The sequence below is a fragment of the Phaseolus vulgaris genome, chromosome 6 (genome assembly GCF_051622355.1).
Source record: "Phaseolus vulgaris cultivar YP4 chromosome 6, ASM5162235v1, whole genome shotgun sequence".
Lineage (NCBI taxonomy): Eukaryota > Viridiplantae > Streptophyta > Magnoliopsida > Fabales > Fabaceae > Phaseolus > Phaseolus vulgaris.
This window is the reverse complement of record NC_143503.1, coordinates 27,567,876-27,585,351: the sequence shown is the minus strand read 5'-3', so window position 1 is coordinate 27,585,351 and position 17,476 is coordinate 27,567,876. Positions and strand designations below refer to the sequence as shown.

The following is a 17,476-nucleotide window of genomic DNA, read 5'->3' as shown; positions in this document are numbered from 1 at the left end:
TTACTCAGATCATAATGTTATCAATTCATGAAAAGATCTATGGCCTTTTTCATTCATCAGATTGAGAGTTACATCATTGTTCAGTAAGTGAAAAAAGAAGTGGGTAAGAGAAAAACGTTGTTACCTATAAAAAAATTTGCTGTCTAAACGTGTGAAAAGAAACACCGAACTCTACAAACATGACTATGAGATATTACAGCAGTTTAAGTGGGTTGTTCTCGGCTGAAAGTGTTCTCTTTGAAACTCTTGCTCAGCCAAATAGCAGTTTCCCTTGGGGAAGCTTTCCCTGGCCCAAACGGTTTTAATAAAACTCCAAGTTCTCCGTATCTTTCCTGCTGCAGTAATCTTGCACTAAATTCAAGCAAACCTTCTAATGCCTCTGCCCTTTGTTGGAATGACGAAGTATCAAACTGCCGGCAGTGCAAGTCTGAAGAGTTGTCGCTTGATGCTCCAGCTGTTGCATTTTGATTAGATGAGCCACTTTTATCCTCATTGTTTTTCTTGAGCATGCTGCGCTTGATTCCCTGCCAAGCATCTGTACATCCTGGCCTAACATAGGATGTGTCACATACCTTGATTGTGCATTTGTCTATCAAAGTTGAATCATTGCCACAAGGAGGGGAACCTGAGGAACCCTGGGCCGGGTTTGGTGAAGATCTATTTATGGGAAACAATTGGTCTTCATATGATGCTAATGGGAATTCTGCTATCCTATCAATCCGGGGAGAGTTAACTGAAATATTGGGTGAATTTACATGGCAAAGTAAACCAGTACTGGACCTGCGAGGAGGAAGCTGAATGCCACAACTTTGTGGGAATGGCAATGACGCTCTGCGGGTTGTATGGACAGGTTGTTTCATATTGTGTGAAACAGGAAGCTGCAACCATGGATTTCAGAAAGTCAGGAAAAACAATTCTAAATTGAATAATACCACACATGCAAGAGTAGTTTCATGTAAAACAACCCACTCAACAACAGAGATCGCATGCTTAAGTTTGTTCATTATATACCATGTAGCAAACATTAAAAATTGATTGTTTCTAGCTTGCCATACCGTCTTATGATTCTTTGAGGATACCATTGATTTCTTGGGGCTGGCAGAAGCTTTTGATGCAGTTAACCTAGGAGTCCTGGCATTACTAGAAGTTCTTGAAACAGCTCTCGGAACAGCTGACTTATCGAGTGACTTCAAATCCTGGTTGTCTCCAATAGAAAGTTCAGCAAATCTTTGATTTAAATTATCAGGAGTACAGTCTATCTCTAGCGTAGAGCATAGAGAATCTAGCTCCGCTCCTGATACACTGGGATTTAAAGTCCTATCATTGCTAAAAGAATGCCACTTATACCCAGAGACAGAAACACGATCATCTTCTGACTTCAAAAATCTAGTTTTCTTCGTGTAGTTGGAATCTGGCCAAAGACCTGGCAAAGTACTTCGCCTTGGGTTATTGATTTTGAGATGGACCTTAAGAACATAAGGTTGAAGATGTTGATTCCCGAGTAGCTCTGCAGCCTGCATCCAAAAGTACATGAAGGAAAATAAGCAAGAAATCATGGTTACTGAACACCACTTCACACAACCAATGTCACTTCATAATCAGTCTCCAGATCACCCTTCATTAGTCTAACTAGTTAAAGCATAGTTCAGCATATATGTTTACAATTATATAATAAGCAAACTAATACAATATGGAAAAACTAGTTTTTTTAATAATATGAAAAACCAAGTTAGTAAACCAAATTTAAATAAAAATCAGTAATAACCATATCTGTGCTGAGCTCATTTCAGACTAAAGAATAACATCAATACGGGAACCGTTTATTTTGATAAAAGCCTAATTTTAATTAAAATATTTTAAGATACAAAAATATAAATGTTCTTTACTTGTTATATCAATATGACTAGTTCATTTGACCTATCAGGTTGAATGCAATGAACCGCCTGACAAGTATTTTCACAATTTACTCACTAAATCTATCCAAACAAATTAAATCTGACTCTGATAATGTACAATTACGAAGTTTAGATTTCAGCAGACATATTTAAAATTTTACAAACGTTTAAGCACCTCTTTACTTATCAAGATACCTATCTGCACATGTAAGTGATAAGTTTATTATTGATTTAACGATAAACTAAAATTATTCTTTTGCACAATGGAAGATATGTTAACATGAAGGGATAATAGGTAAATTGTAGTAATATATAAAAGGAAATTCTCATTAAAGTTTGAAGGTAGAATCCATCATCAACCAAAGCCATCTCCAAAATGATGCACAGTACTAGAGCTGCACCATTAAATTTTATAGAATTATTCCATATCAGAGGAGAAGTTTTATGCATACACTAGGTCTAAGCTCTGGATTTTTCCGCAGCATGCTTTTCACAAGACCACGACTGCCAAAAGTGAAATAAAAAAATTGTTAGAACAATCTTACAGTTTATAATATAACTAATTTATTGCAATAAAGCTGTTAGTTACGACAATTTTAGGCATTTGGTCAATAAAAATTCCACATTTAACAGCATTAAGACGTGGCAGAGCAATTAACAACTAAAGGTATAACACATAGCAACTAAATGACAAAAGAACTAGGACTTACAATGCACCAGAATATTTTGTTGGCAATGGAGCCACTACCGACTTATTAATTTTGTTAATCAGGGCCTGTATATCCTGTTCGAAACAATTGAAAGAGAATTATATATACTTTTACAAAAGAGCAATGTTTACCACAAAATATATAAAAGCAGTAAATGCAAGTAGTTTTCAAGCTTTTTGAGAGATATATATGCAATTATGGCTGCAGCTGATATCAATTAAGAAAGTCATGAGAAAAAAGAAAGACACAAGTTCAAATTAGATGAATTATTCGGATTTGAATGTATAGTCAATCCATAGAACACAAGAACATGTTGAAACTAGGAAACATAACAGGATTTGGCTGCTTTAAAGAGGAGAGTATATTTTAGAGAATAAAATGCAGAGGAATAACAATTGATTGAAAAATTAATAGAGTACATTTTAACAACTTAATAGTTATAATGTCCACGCATACATGGGCATGCATAACAAGACTACACAGTTTATTTAAGTAATCGGTTATAACTCCACAATTTTTTCTATATTCTAGGGTGCACACCTCACTTTAGAGGAACCAAATTCAATTCATTAATAATCAAATTGATATGCAGACATCAGTATCTTATTATAAAAAACAGAAAATTGGTAATATGAAAGCAAAAAATGAAAGTATTAAATATGTTTGAAGACAGTATACAAAACGAAAAAAAAACTTGTGATTATAAAAGTAAACTTACAAATGCTTTGAATGCAGGCTTAAGCGAGGTCATTTCATATATACAACATCCTGAATAACCAAATTCAGAGATCATGAATACACAATCAACTAGATAATAAAAAACTTATCAGATAAAAATAATCATAATAAATGAGTACTTACCAAGGGACCAAATATCTGATTTAGAGCCATAAGGTATATCAGCAAGGAGTTCAGGGCACATGTAGCTAGGAGTTCCCACAACCTAAATTGCCAGACATTACTTATGATGACCACACAAAAGTTACTATCAGGAAGGCTAAATCATTCTTAGATTAAATATTTCTTACAGAGGAAGTTAGATCATCGGAAGTCAACATTTTAGCAAGTCCAAAATCACCTGATTCATCATTGACCACTTGTAAGCAAACTTTAAACCATCTATGCAATTATGCTTTATTTAAAGGAACAACAGAATAACTTACCAAGGCGCATGTCATGATCTTTTGTCAAGAATATATTTGAACACTGATAGAAATACATAATTCTCATTAATATATTGCTTAAAGGAACTTAGATGGAAATTGGAATGTTGTCACTAAGCAAAGAAGATTCTTTAGCTAACCTTGACATCACGATGAAGAATATGGTTCACATGCAAGTAATCAAGCGCCATAAGAAGCTGCACAAGCCACTTACATAGTTTCTGCAAATAGAAAACCATTTTAGATTTTAATCCAAATATGAATATTATATTGTTTATTCAAAGATGAATATTCATGTCTAAAGGAAAAGAGACATAAAAATTTCTGCAAGGAAAAAACAATCAGACATAACCTCTTCAGGAAACATGACGCCACTAGCTTTCTTTATAGCTTCCGCCCTATGTTTCATCAATTGTATATTTAAAATGATATTAACAACGCAATGTATTAAATACCCAAGGGAAAGAAGACATAATCATAAATTGTAAGCTAGTAATGAGAACAGAAACTTACATGTCTCCACCCTCACAATAACCTATAATAATGCATACATAGCAACCCTGAGAAGGAAGTTAGGTTACTAAGTCATCCATGAAGAATCAACAATAAAGATAAGCAGTAATAATAAAAGGAAATAGCTGAAGTGATTATCCAAACAAGAGAATAAGCTTGACTTTAACTAATAACATAGCTATATAACCTAGTATTTTTAGCCAACATTACTATATTTCATTGAAGATGCAAACTAACCCCTCAATGGTGACACCAATAAATTATTAAGGCAAATGAAACAAAATATTAGTGTTAGCATAAGACCAAGTCCACCAGATAAAACTACAAATATCTTTTAATGCAAATGTAGAGAGACTTAACAGCGATCGTCCAATAGAAGCTTAATAGGTAAATCATCTAATAGAAGCCATTCTTGTATAAACTTCTTGAAATAAAACGAGGAGGTGAAGACAAGGACAGTTCAAGAACCACATACCTTTTCTACCCATGAATCTTTATACTCTACGATAAATGGGTTTCTTAATTTGGAGAGGAGCTCCATCTAAACAGATCAAGTGAAGAAAAAAATTAATAATATACTGAATCCTGCTTACAATAATATGCTGACTCATATTCACATCAAATGTTTGAAGACAAGTGGTTGTAAGTTTACAGAAAATTCATAGCACATGATGTTTAAGCTTATTCATTTTTTTTTAACTGCAATTTAAGAACAAACCTCCAGGTGAGCAGACCTACGAGAGCGCTCAGTTTGGCGAGCAAGGCGAATCTTCTTCAGCACATATCTACATAATTGAAAAGACAAACATGAAATGCACAAACAAATAGATATAGACTCTGAAAGGGAAAAATGAAGGTAAAAAAAGTTCAATTCTCACTTTTTCTTCTCATGCTTATGCTTCACAAGAAGAGCAGAACCAAAAGCGCCTTTTCCAATTTGCTCAAGCACTTCATACTGCTCCATTTCATCAGTTAGCAACAGATTTCCCTCTCCTAGATACAAGCAAGTCCGATTCTTTAAAAAAAAATTACAAAGGAAAAAGGTCTAATACTAATACTAAACCCATAAATCAAATTTCAAGGTCAATTACTTAAATCTAGCGATACATCAGAAGGAATTTAACTAAAATGTCAGCGGAAGTTGCTTAAAAAGCACATATGGTTGCAGGTAAAACTTTCTCCCTTTCTCCCTTTCTCATTGTACATACAACGAGGGTACAGCATTGTAATAACGTGCACAATACCAACAAGTAAGTACCAATTACTTCAACTTATGTATGAAGGTTAACCAGTTATAGTAATTCTTAGCGAGAACCCTATAGAAATAGAAATTGCAGAAGGACTGCGAGAAAGCTGAACCTCTTTTCACTCTTAATTGTTTTCTTTTTGTAAACAAAACTACATTCACGAACTCCGTAGTGCAAGAAAAAGCGGTTACAGAGCAATAATTTCTGGAAGCGAAGTCCAGAGGAAGGAAATAACAAATGGAAGTAAACGCCGAAAGCGCAAACGCGGAAAATGGAGAGAAATCCAAGAAATTACGGGAAAAAAAACTGAGAAGACGAAATGAAACATTTGAGGTAAAAATAAAAGCAAAGAAAGAGAAGAAAAGACAAAGTGTACCTGAGACGGTATGAGGAGAAGTTGAGGGAGGGGATGGAAGGGATTCAAGAGAAAGAGGGAAGAGACGAATCGGAGAATGCGAAGTTGAACATTGGCAAAGGAAGTGCAAAACGACACCGTTGTTGGAGCTGCAGCAGAGGAAGCTGCAGAAGCTCTTTCGCCATCGTGGTTGGTTTGGAAGAAAGAAAATGACGTTTTACATTGCAAATTATGAAAGCGGGTTAATTTGAAGAGAGGCTTAAGGTCATGATGATGATATGAGAGGAAGCGAAAATGATAGAAGGGTCAACATTGGAGTCATTAATTAATAATCAATAGTTCATCATTAATGCAATTCAGATCTCTCCCACACTAGTAATTAAAGATCATTCGTGAAAGCAACATACAAACTAAAATCTCAGTCAACACCTTTTACTACTTAATCAATTTTCAAAAATTATTTAAGCTCTAATATTCTAATAAATCCCTAGAAAAAAGTTAATAAAAAAAGTTTAAATATATTTTTCACACACTTAGTTTTCAATTCTTAATTCTAATTTTAAACCTTCAAAAATACTTGTAAGAAAAAATCTATTCTAACAAATCAAACGGATTTCTAGTATAAATTGCTGTATTATAATTACAAGTAATCAATAAATCTAAATTTAGACTAAAAAAATAAAATACATTTAAGTTATATTAAAAAATAAGACTATATATTTATGGATTGTGTGATGGTAAGACACGATAGGTTCAACAATTTTTCTTTAAGATAAATTCGAAATAGTTTTCATATTAAAAATGTGAATTTTTAAATTTAACTCAATCTCATAAAATTAACTTATAAAATAATTTTTATATTCATTTATATTTTAATAAAATATTTTAATCTAAAATTTAAGTTTGATGTCTTGAACTTTGTAATCGACTGACCGAGTCAAAGAACACCTCAAGTTACACAATAAATAAGAGTAACGACAGTGACAGAAAGATGTTACAAATATTCTCTAAATATTATAATATACTTATATATCAATATACCTCCCTATTAATCCATGATCATGATGCATATCAATCAATAACTGATATACGGTTCATCATGGCAAAGGTCCATAACTAATACTATAAATAAAACATTTTGCAGAAGTGTAATGTACTATTTACATTCTGTTATAATACACCTAAAATCTGAGTATTAACTTGATCGTCGTAGAGCAATCGCAGATACCCTCCGATCGAGCACCAACAATTAAAGGAGAAAACTTGAAAAGAAGAATGAGGAGATAACCGACACATCAACAACAATTGTACAACCAATTTCAAATACTATATACAACCAATTTCAAATACTATATAAATACTATATGGGACCTGGTACAAGTTCCAACAACTTATACAAATAAAGATTCAAATTATTTTATTAAGTGGGGCAGTAGAGCCTTAGGTTGTAGTGAAAATATTATATATGGAGGAATATTGTAGGCTATGTAGTTTAGTTTAAAAAATAAAAAGGTTATGGTTTTAGGGTCTAGAATAGAAGAATATAGTAATGATGTAATTTGATTGAGCCTTAGATGGTGGAAAGTGTGGAAAGAGAAACTCTTCTACCAACTCATTACTTATTTCTTAACAACCTCTTCTCGTTCTCAATTACCCACCTTATCATCCGCCGCATAAATTCAGGTCAATTTATTCTCACAACACTGTTATTAAAAAGTTCAAATTCAAATTCAAAGAACGTTAACCTTGAGAACATAAATTATATGTAAAAAGGACTAATTAGAGATCCTTGTTAAAACTTAATTTTGTATGAAGTAAAATGAGCTTCTAAATAAGATGCATGATATCCTTTTCGAAACGCTTTCATCTAACTTTTCGAAATCAAACAATACATATAAAGTGAAACACTAGTGTCAACAATTTTTGTCCAACTTTCAAAGATGTCCAAAATCTAAACAGAAGAAGTCATTTTCACATGAGTGGTTCCATCCAAACCCACCCTAATTGGCTTCCCAATGCAATTGATAAATTGAGATAACAAATCCTACAACATTTATAACTACAAAACCAATTACAGACCAAAATATTTGAGAATACTGTAAGGAAACAATAATGTTTGTAACAAACACACCTACCTATCAACCTCTCTTCAAATCTAGATTGAGGAAAAATATTTCCACATAGATAAAATATAATATATTATTAAAAATTACATTGCATTCAAGATAAAACTCTCAACTTCACACTTGGATCTCCAATACACCTCTTCACGCTGAAAGTAACTGGCCTAATAAGTAATAAATATTTCTTAGGATAAGTTCAAAAATGGCTATGATATCATATTAAGAAGTGAATATTAAGCATAATTCAATTCCATAAAACTGACTTATAATGAAAGATTTACACCCACTTATATACTATGAAATACTCTAATCTTTAGATATTCAACGATGCTCATATCTATTAAGATGACCTGATGAATTAATTTATTTTATATATTTTCTTGAATTACCATTATTTTATACTTGTTTAACTACATTTTTTCTAGTTAATTTTCTCAACATAAAATAAATAAATAGCTCACAAAAATATTAAAGGGACATAAGTTTAATCAGATGATAAAAAATAAAATAAAGTAAAAAGAAAATATGAAATAGGTGATGCATCCGTGTCAAAGTTTAATAAAAATAACTAATATATTAATCATTTCCTTTTCTATAAAATAAATAACTTCATATTTTTTATTAAGTTTACATATATTTTGCAGCAAATCAAAGATAATGGACATATTACCTACTTCAATAAATGTAAATCAAATAATCATGATTTGTAATGCTTATCTCATTCAGGTTTTTCTTCAAGTCAACATCTCTATGGTGGAAGAATGCAACACACATTTTGCTTTCCTTCAATTAATTGCATATGTATTTTAAAAGATTTGGGGTACAATAGAAAAATATGAATGTTTTATATAGAAAAAAATGGCCTCTACCAAGATTCTTCTAGGTGCTATAATTTCTGTACTTTTCCATTACAAAGACAGATAATAATAGCCTTTACAAAAACAAAAATAATAGTAACAACCCAATATAAATATAATTTAATTTTAGTTACACATCATAATTTGTAGTTGTATGAAAATATTTATATTATCAACTATCAATCTAACTTTTTTTTCTCTGCAAAAACAAAGGATAATTAGGTGTATTAGAATTAGAAAAAGCAGCATCACTAAATCAATCAATTCATTTAAAATATTTTCTCCATTAAAATTCAAAACTTACAATAATTTATATTTAAAGGTTACCTCAAAAAATATATTTAAAATAATTTGACTTCACTCCTAAACGATTTGATATTATTAATATATATATATATATATATATATAAAATAGTACATATGAAATATAAAAATAATTAAAAAAAGTTAAAAAAATATTTAAAAGGAAAATACTATTAGAAAGTGAAACTTTAAATTTAATTTAATTTCACAAAATTTAAAACTAATTTATAGAATGAGATTTACACTTATTTATATACAATAAAATCTTATCATCGAGATGTTATCATCTTTATACATAAACAAACACATTTTGTATTGTGTTAAGGTTGAACCGAAACACTGTTCTGTGCGAATGGACATATGCCAAACAATTAATTAAAGGAAAAAAAATGACTTGGAAGATTGTGAAAGAAAATAAAACAAAATCTAAAGACGGTGGGATTGGTGGAAAAAGGATCTGCGTGACCAAGCACCCAATCTAAACGTGTTTTCCATAATCGGATATCATATTATAAAATATAAAAAAAAAATTATCAAATATCATAATTTTTATTATTATTATTATAGCTTTTAAAATGAACACCCATAACCATTCATTGTCCATTCCTACACCGCAACAGAAAGCGACACTGCATCCTGGAACACAAAAAATTTGATTCTACATTATATAAAAATATTTTCTCATTTTTTTTCCTTGTCTAGTTTTGGTTAAAAATAGTTGTATTGAAGGATTTATTATTGATTTGAATCCACAAGTTGGGCCTGCAAGGATAGATATTATTATGGGCCGAATATTTGAAATAAGGCCCAAGTGTTATTTGGGCGAGGTGGCCTGATATTCTGATTTGAGAAAAAAAAGAGAATGAAATGGGTTAATTATGTTGACTGTTGTTGTTAAAGTCAAATAATGGAGTGGTGAATAATGGTGTTGGCAATAAGGGACCACATAACGCACGTGTAAGCGTTTACTGAAAGTGAAAATTTGTATAATAGAAAAGAGAAGAGATGCAGAGGAGCACATGGGCATGCATGATGTATGTGGCAGTGTGTGACAGTGAAAAATGAATGAGTGTGTTTGTGTCAATGTGTTATGCAGAGAACTGTGGGGCCAAAACCACTCTCATATCAAATATATAATTCTTTTTAAACCTTTTTATCACTCTCCAATCACCAGGAAGAAGATAATTAATCACTGCAAGAATTTCATTCTGTTTCCATTTCAATTTTTTTTAAGTTTTCATGAATTTTAGTCCTCCATAATTTTAGGTTTAAAATAGTTTAATCTTATAATTTTCTAAAAATATGTATTTTAGTTCCTTTATTAAATTTTCACCAATTAATATGAGTATTACTAAGTCTTCACGTCAGAGTCTAATAATCACCTTAAATCTTAAATATTTTTTCTCCTTTCTTTCTCTAAACTCTAATCATCATGCTGCAAAAATGTGCATAATGAACTACTTATTTTTACTAAATAAATATTGATTCAAAATTATTCGAATCAATGAGACGTGAGTAATAACCAGAGAGAAAATTAACATAGCTATTAGAGATACACAAGTTAGATTTTGTTTGAGAGATTAGTTAGTCCTTCTATCCTATTATATAAGCTAAATATAATTTAATTTCATCAACACTTTGTTATGTACTCATTATACTTATTTTTTTCATTATCTGTCATTTCTTTGTTTACTAAAAAATTATATGTTTTTTTATTTCACTAGGTGCTCACTTGTTTAAATATTAAGTATTTAAATTTTTATTTTATTAAGTATTCATTTGATTTAATTTTAATTTAAATATTTAATCTTTACATTCTGTCAAGGTGGAGGAATAACTGGTGTCTAAGTGAGTACAAACTCTTAAACAAGTTGGTAAATCTTTAATCTTGATCACAATTTATTTTTTAAAATGTTTCGATAGGTTAGAGAAGGAGTATATAGTGGAACTATGTTCACTGTTTCTTTTAATTTAACTTGAATGTAAATCTTTCATATTAATTATCAGTTTCTATAGATGTTCACATTTATTGTTTCGTTATATATATGTGATTTATTTATATTACATATTAGTTGGTATATTTAAGAATGAATTTAAGAATGATAAATGAAGTGTGAAAATGATGAAAAAGTTACAACTTAACAGGTGACAAATACAAACAAGGTGTTGCTGAAGAGGGTCTTTCTTGTACAGTGATTATCCTCCATCTATCATTGATTGGTTGGTGATGCATTTGGGTGGTGACAAATCAACAATATACACCAACTGTCACAAATACTCAAATAGGTTGTTGGAGACAAATTATTTTTCTTAGAAACCAAAGGACAAGGGTTAGCAAAACAAGAATGATGGCTACTCATGTTCCTTACAATTTGTTTTTAATATTTTAAAACACAAAAAATTACCAATTAATATTCAATTAAGTTGAAATTATTTCTTTTAACTTAAGAACGATTAAAAACTAATAAATAAGCTCTAATCAATTTATATTGTTATATTAAAATAAAATTAACTTAAAAAATTATAATAAATCAAAACTAAATCCTAAATTTTAAACCTTAAATATTATATAAATATTTTCTCCATCCGCGCCGAAGATATAAAAAATGACATATTTACAAGTGTTTTAATCAATAAAATAGAGAAGAATACACATTCCATAAGAAAAACACATGAACCATTATACAGTGTTGATATTCTTAGCATTTGATTGCTCTGTGATAAATTGACAAAATCATTGAATTTCATTTCATATTTTATGTATATTTATTTGAAAAAAATATTTGCAAGTAATTTTTTTTATATAATTTTGGTTTACTATGATAGAATAAAAAGAAAATAAATAAAAAATCAGTAATATATATATATATATATATATATATATATATATATATATATGCTAAATGAGAAGTACTTTTAAGAATTGTATATTATGACTTTATTTTAAGAATTGTATATAGTTGAAAGGACAATAAATAATACAAAATTTAAAGAGATTTTTTTAATCAGCAAATTTTAAGAAAATTTCAAGAGAGTATATATATTAAAGTGATATCATCAAAATCAATAGTCTAAATCATTTGATTAAAATAAATAAATCACTGCCACTTGTACTAACACAAACTGCTAGTCCATTTTTAATTGAAACTCACTTAATTTCTCTCTTATTGAATATTGTTAATAAAGTTTTTTATTCGTTCACATGATATAATTTTATTTTTTTTAAATTTGACAATTTTACTTTTAACAACACGATGATGACTTTATAACAAAAGAATGTAAGAGAGAAATATACAGTGTGCTCCTCTAAAGTAGGGAAAATTTCTACGGTAAGATAATTTATTTTATTCTTAAAACTATAATATTTGACTTCTTTATATAATTCACTCCACAAATTCTTTGGATATTTTTCTTTTTAAAATAGACTAAATTTTAACATTATAATTTATCCTAGTTAGAATTTCGTTTTAAATTTTGAACATTGTAGTATCAACTAAGACTATATATGCTTCATAAGTTAATACTTTTTTTTTATAATTATCTCAAAATTAAAAGCCCTATATTTGAAAGAAAAAATTCAACACTATTTAAGAGCACCAACTCAAATATCCAAATTCACCTATGAGATATTCTCCGATTATTTAAAAAAAAAAAATCTTCTATGTTAAGACAAAAATGTTAGATTTTAATATTTTATTGTGCATATCCCAATGGATAAATTAATAAGAAAATAGTCAGTAATAATTTTTTGCACTTCATATAACTTTTCTATTTGATTTTTAATAAGATAATATCATTATTATTAACAGAAATTATCATGTTTGTTATTTTAAGACGAGGATTTTTTTTTATTAGAACAAAGAAAGATATATTTTCGTGTTTGTGTAATTATTATATAAATGAACTTCCGTATCCTTAGGCATGCTATTGATTCATCATCATGCAAGCTAGCAATAATTTATAACTTTTTTCCCTATATACTGGGATGAAAACACTGATAATTCCTTTGGCTTTTTTACCATCCCATTAGATTTTAAAAGGACCAAGAGTTTTATAATTTCAACATTAATTTTTATCTTATTTAATTTTATAATATGTATTTAAAATACAAAAAAAAATATTTTTTTTTTGAGAAGAATACTATTCCTGGGAATGTCTCATAGAAGGCTCTTTTCCCGGGTGAGTGTGTTTCCAATGAATGGGCATTAAATAGATGCATGAAACATCAATCTCATGAAAAAGAAAATGTAGATTGAAAGTGGCATTATGAAAAGTCTTCCACACAAGATAAGCATTGTTCTACTTCCTCAAGCTGTCGGTGCTCACCAAAAATCAAAATATACATATTCAATTAATTTTTGCTGCTATATATAAAAGTGCTCCCACCACCAAAAGAGAAAGAAAAGAATGCTACATTCATAAACTTGTACCAGGTTTTCTGAAATGATGCAATTTTCAAATTATACTGAGGAAATTACGATGGTAAAGCAGTGACTTTTAATATGTAGTTGTTAAAATTAACATAATTTTTTGAATAATGGAACTTATTAGGCCATATGGGCAAATTAATGAATCCAAAGAAGGTATTATTGAGTTCTGCTGTGACCTGCATGATCAATTAACATGCATACTGATTGATCCAAACCACCTTACCCCACATGAGAAGACTCATCAGCTTCCACTTCTTCATCATCATCCGGTGGCATTTGGCCGGAATTCGTGGTTGGACTCATGTAGTTCCCTTCCCTTTCAGACTGTGACACAATTTTTCCCTGACCATACAGGCAACTCAGTTGATGGAAATAGGGACAGGTCCTAGAGTTGAGGGACCTTTTCTTGTTAACATCTTTGGTTTTTCTGAAGTACTTGTTTATGTTCTCCCACTTCTCTTTGCATCTCTTTGCACTTCTCTTGTATCCCAGCTCTGACATCCCTTGAGAGATTCTCTCCCACAGAGGACCCTTATTGCTTCCTTCTTTCTCTTCATTGTTGTTGTTACTTACACTCGTGCACCTCAGGTTTATCAGTGCCAACACTTCATCCCTTGGCCATCTTCTCCCAACATCCTCTTTCGAATTCTCACTGCTGGCTCTAATGGAAACTGAATTTGACTCTAATGGAATCATGTTATTATGGCTATTCAGGGAAGAACTAGGGTTGTGGGGAGTTGGGGAAGAGTTGGAGGAGGAAGGAACTTGTAATAATGTGTCACTTGAACTAGGGTTTTCTGCTTGCAACTTAGTTTGATCATGATTCAGAAGCATTTTAGGAGAAGGTGTTGGATCAAGATTGTTGTTGTCTTCATTGGAAGGAGTATTAGGGTTTTGAGTGTGCAATGAGCGATTTGGAAGATTTGAACCGTCTGTGCTGTAGTGCTTGCCATTCTGGGTTGGAGGGGATGGTGTTGTTGCACATTTCTTTAAGAATTCAATTATGGTGGCGTGTCTATCCCCTGCAATAGCTTGCTCCTGCGCCATGATCTCAAGCTCCTTGTTCATTCTCTCCATCTCTTGCTTCTTCCACGCTTCCTCTCTGGTGAACTTCTCTTGGTCCCTTTTGACCATGTCCTCGAGGAGCCTGTTGTGAATCTCTTCTTGTTGAGCCATCATCTTGTTGACAACACTCTCGCAAAAACCCTTGAACATTTCGAACCTATCACGCCTCTTCCTCTTGCGCTGCTTTGACTTTTCCACCACAACCTTGTCTTCCGTTCGATCACATTGTTGATGGCCCATGTTGTCTCCTCCCAGGTGGAGGGTCTCTTCACTTCTCACAATCCCATCATCACCATCACAATCACCACCACCACCACCACTCGGATCAGGGTTTTGACAAAGCTCCTCCAGCTCGCTGAAGAACCGGTAATTGTTCTTGCCGTAGTTGCTAATGTTGTCGAAATATCTACTCTCGTCTTCGAACTTCTCCTTGCACTTCTCAGCACTCTTCTTAAACCCAAGCTCTGCCAGCTTCCTGCACACATCATCATCATCATAAATACAAAAATCTAAAACCCAACACATAAACATTTTTTCTTTATTTCAATTTATCTGCTTCACACAATTGTAAGAACGTACTGTCCTCAACGTTTCAAATTAACGGTTTTCATTCCTTCAAGTTAATTTCTTTCCTCCATGGCTGGCTCAGCCTTATATATATCTTTCTCTCGGGGTCTGTGTCTTGCCGTGCAGTGTCAGCGTGCGAGCTAAAGTATCATTGCTCGTATGTGCACGTGTGCGTTCATTTGTCTACCACATGAGGGTATAACATAGCATGTGATGATTAATGGAATTAATTTCTCATTTCCCCCAGATCATTGGTCTCAGTGAGTGAATCAAAAGAGAACAGTAGGGTTTAACTGAAAGCATGTACTGTGTATATATATGAAATGTAATGGAACATATACGACGTACCTTGAGACATGGTCCCACGTGTGCTCCGGGAACCAATTCTCCATGCTAGATCTGATTCTCAAAAGTGCAAGGAGTTCATCGTTGGTCCAGGAATCGGTTAGGTCTGGTAATTGTGTTGGGTCTGTTTGAATGTGGATTGAAGCAAGCTTGTGTGGTGGTTGATGTTTGTGGGTGGGAGAAGGGGGGTGCAATATTGGGTGGAAGAGATTGGGTTGGAGTGGGAAGTGGTGTGGAGATTGAGAAGGAACGTTATGGGGATGATGAAAGGGTAGGAAGGTAGTTGAGGGAGTTGAAGAGGCATGGAGAGGGAAAGACAAGTGGAGAGGAAGAGTGGTCCTTGGTGATATGAATTGGTGGAACTGGTCTGGTGCTGCTCCATCGAACATGTTGCTGTTTCTGTTTGAGTTCTTTCTCCTCACCACATTGCTACAACAAACTTCTCAAAACCTTCACTTAACTTCTCTCTCTCTCTCTCTCTTTCTCCCTCGCGTTTATCAAGGAGATTGTCCTTGCATGAAAAGGAAAAGATAGCCCCCGACACCTTTTTAGGAGAAAGTGAACTCACCGGCCACCCTCTAAACCATAATATTTTAATCAAGAGTAAGAGTAAGATCTATCAATAATCATGAAAGTAGAAACAAACTTTTGCTGAATCATACTCATAAACTGGTGCATTTGCATTGTAAAAATAAGCATTTTAGTCTACGCAATTAAATATTGTATGACCATGGACAAGTCAATCCAACCACGTTGGTATATTGAATTGATTTAAAACTTGTGGAACCCTTTTTCTCCTTGCAAACAACCCATTAAACACACAGTAGTAGAGAAGAATTGTTTAAGTGTAATGAGAGTTAGATGTGAGTGAGAAGAGAGGGATGGAGTAGCTGACGGTGATGATGGTGTAATTAACGGCATGGGGATGGCAGGACACGTGAAAAGAAGCAGAGAGTGGGACCAATGATTTAAGGATGGGAATCTTGAGTTGGTACAAAGGAATACAGTGGTGTCGTACAGGAACAGCAGCCAGCACGTGCAAGCGCTTACTGTGTAGTGGACGCTTGCACACAGTCACAGAACACAGCCAAGAGCACATGGGATGGGAGAAAGCTTATGCAACAAATTGTTTGTTTTGTTTTGCATGCTATGTTATGCTATGTAATCACACCCTCATTCTCATTCAGACAAGCCTAAATTCACATTGGGTGGGGGAAAATCGATGCCAACATCGCATTATTGTGTGACTTAAATAAAAAAATATGTAGAAATCAAACATGAACAGATGTCTGTTTGCTGCTTGCTGCTTGCTGCTTCCTGCTTGAGTCAGTGTCTGCCACGGAAGAGGGGCCCCCCCAAAGGAGCCTCATATACTAGAAGACAACGTGGGACCCTCTCTCCTTACATAAACATTGCACCATATGCATCTCCTGTGTTGTCACTATATATTCAACACTTCCTCTGCAACTTGTGTTCTCAATCACCACCTCCCTATTAGCCTAACACAATCAACGTTTAAGTTGGACAAAAATTACCATATCACTGTTTCACCTTTTCATCAACCTGCTTTCAATGCTGTTGTCATCATTTTTCATTTGCAGCTTCATTCTGTTCAGTAGTGTTATTAGAGGCCTCTTCTGTTCTGTTAATTGTGTGGTTAATTAGGAGGAGTTAACTGAGGTAACTTTCCAAATTTGGTAAAATGAGTTTCGTTTTGTAACCTGGGAGCATGCTTAACTTGGTCCACTCAACACAAAGCTCCAGAGCAAGATCAGGATAGGGTGATGGGTTCAACCTGACACATTTTTTAAAAGGTGTATTGAATGAATTTAAATATAAATGAACTTTAATCTTTTGAACTTATTTACTCTTATTATTTCAAGAGTATTTTTATCTATAAATC

At 32.4% G+C, this 17,476-nt stretch overlaps 2 protein-coding genes across 2 annotated transcripts; both read right to left on the bottom strand.

Moving 5' to 3' along the window:
• Positions 1-24: 24 nt before the first annotated feature.
• Positions 25-6,236, bottom strand: LOC137831769 (serine/threonine-protein kinase Nek2). Its single transcript, XM_068639577.1, has 15 exons — positions 5,905-6,236; positions 5,160-5,274; positions 5,000-5,066; positions 4,757-4,822; positions 4,282-4,328; positions 4,121-4,166; positions 3,909-3,989; positions 3,769-3,811; positions 3,634-3,683; positions 3,467-3,548; positions 3,324-3,373; positions 2,606-2,679; positions 2,348-2,399; positions 1,056-1,514; positions 25-878 (listed from the first exon to the last, which is right to left on the bottom strand). The coding sequence occupies exons 2-15, from the start codon at positions 5,243-5,245 to the stop codon at positions 204-206; spliced, it is 1,878 nt and encodes a 625-aa protein (XP_068495678.1). The 5' UTR covers positions 5,246-5,274; positions 5,905-6,236; the 3' UTR covers positions 25-203.
• Positions 6,237-13,640: 7,404 nt separating this feature from the next.
• On the bottom strand, positions 13,641-16,794 carry LOC137831771 (trihelix transcription factor GTL2). Its single transcript, XM_068639578.2, has 2 exons — positions 15,577-16,794; positions 13,641-15,136 (listed from the first exon to the last, which is right to left on the bottom strand). The coding sequence occupies exons 1-2, from the start codon at positions 15,960-15,962 to the stop codon at positions 13,816-13,818; spliced, it is 1,707 nt and encodes a 568-aa protein (XP_068495679.1). The 5' UTR covers positions 15,963-16,794; the 3' UTR covers positions 13,641-13,815.
• Positions 16,795-17,476: the final 682 nt, after the last annotated feature.

Bases quoted from the DNA above. Each gene is read 5' to 3' on its own strand.
- LOC137831769 (XM_068639577.1), bottom strand. From the start codon at position 5,245: ATGGAGCAGTATGAAGTGCTTGAGCAAATTGGAAAAGGCGCTTTTGGT. The intron at 4,167-4,281 runs GTAAGTTTCTGT...GATGAAACATAG, and splicing joins TATTGTGAGGGTGGAGACAT to GGCGGAAGCTATAAAGAAAG. The intron at 2,400-2,605 runs GTAAGTCCTAGT...CACTTTTGGCAG, and splicing joins ACAAAATATTCTGGTGCATT to TCGTGGTCTTGTGAAAAGCA.
- LOC137831771 (XM_068639578.2), bottom strand. From the start codon at position 15,962: ATGTTCGATGGAGCAGCACCAGACCAGTTCCACCAATTCATATCACCA. The intron at 15,137-15,576 runs GTACGTCGTATA...TGATGTGTGCAG, and splicing joins ACGTGGGACCATGTCTCAAG to GAAGCTGGCAGAGCTTGGGT.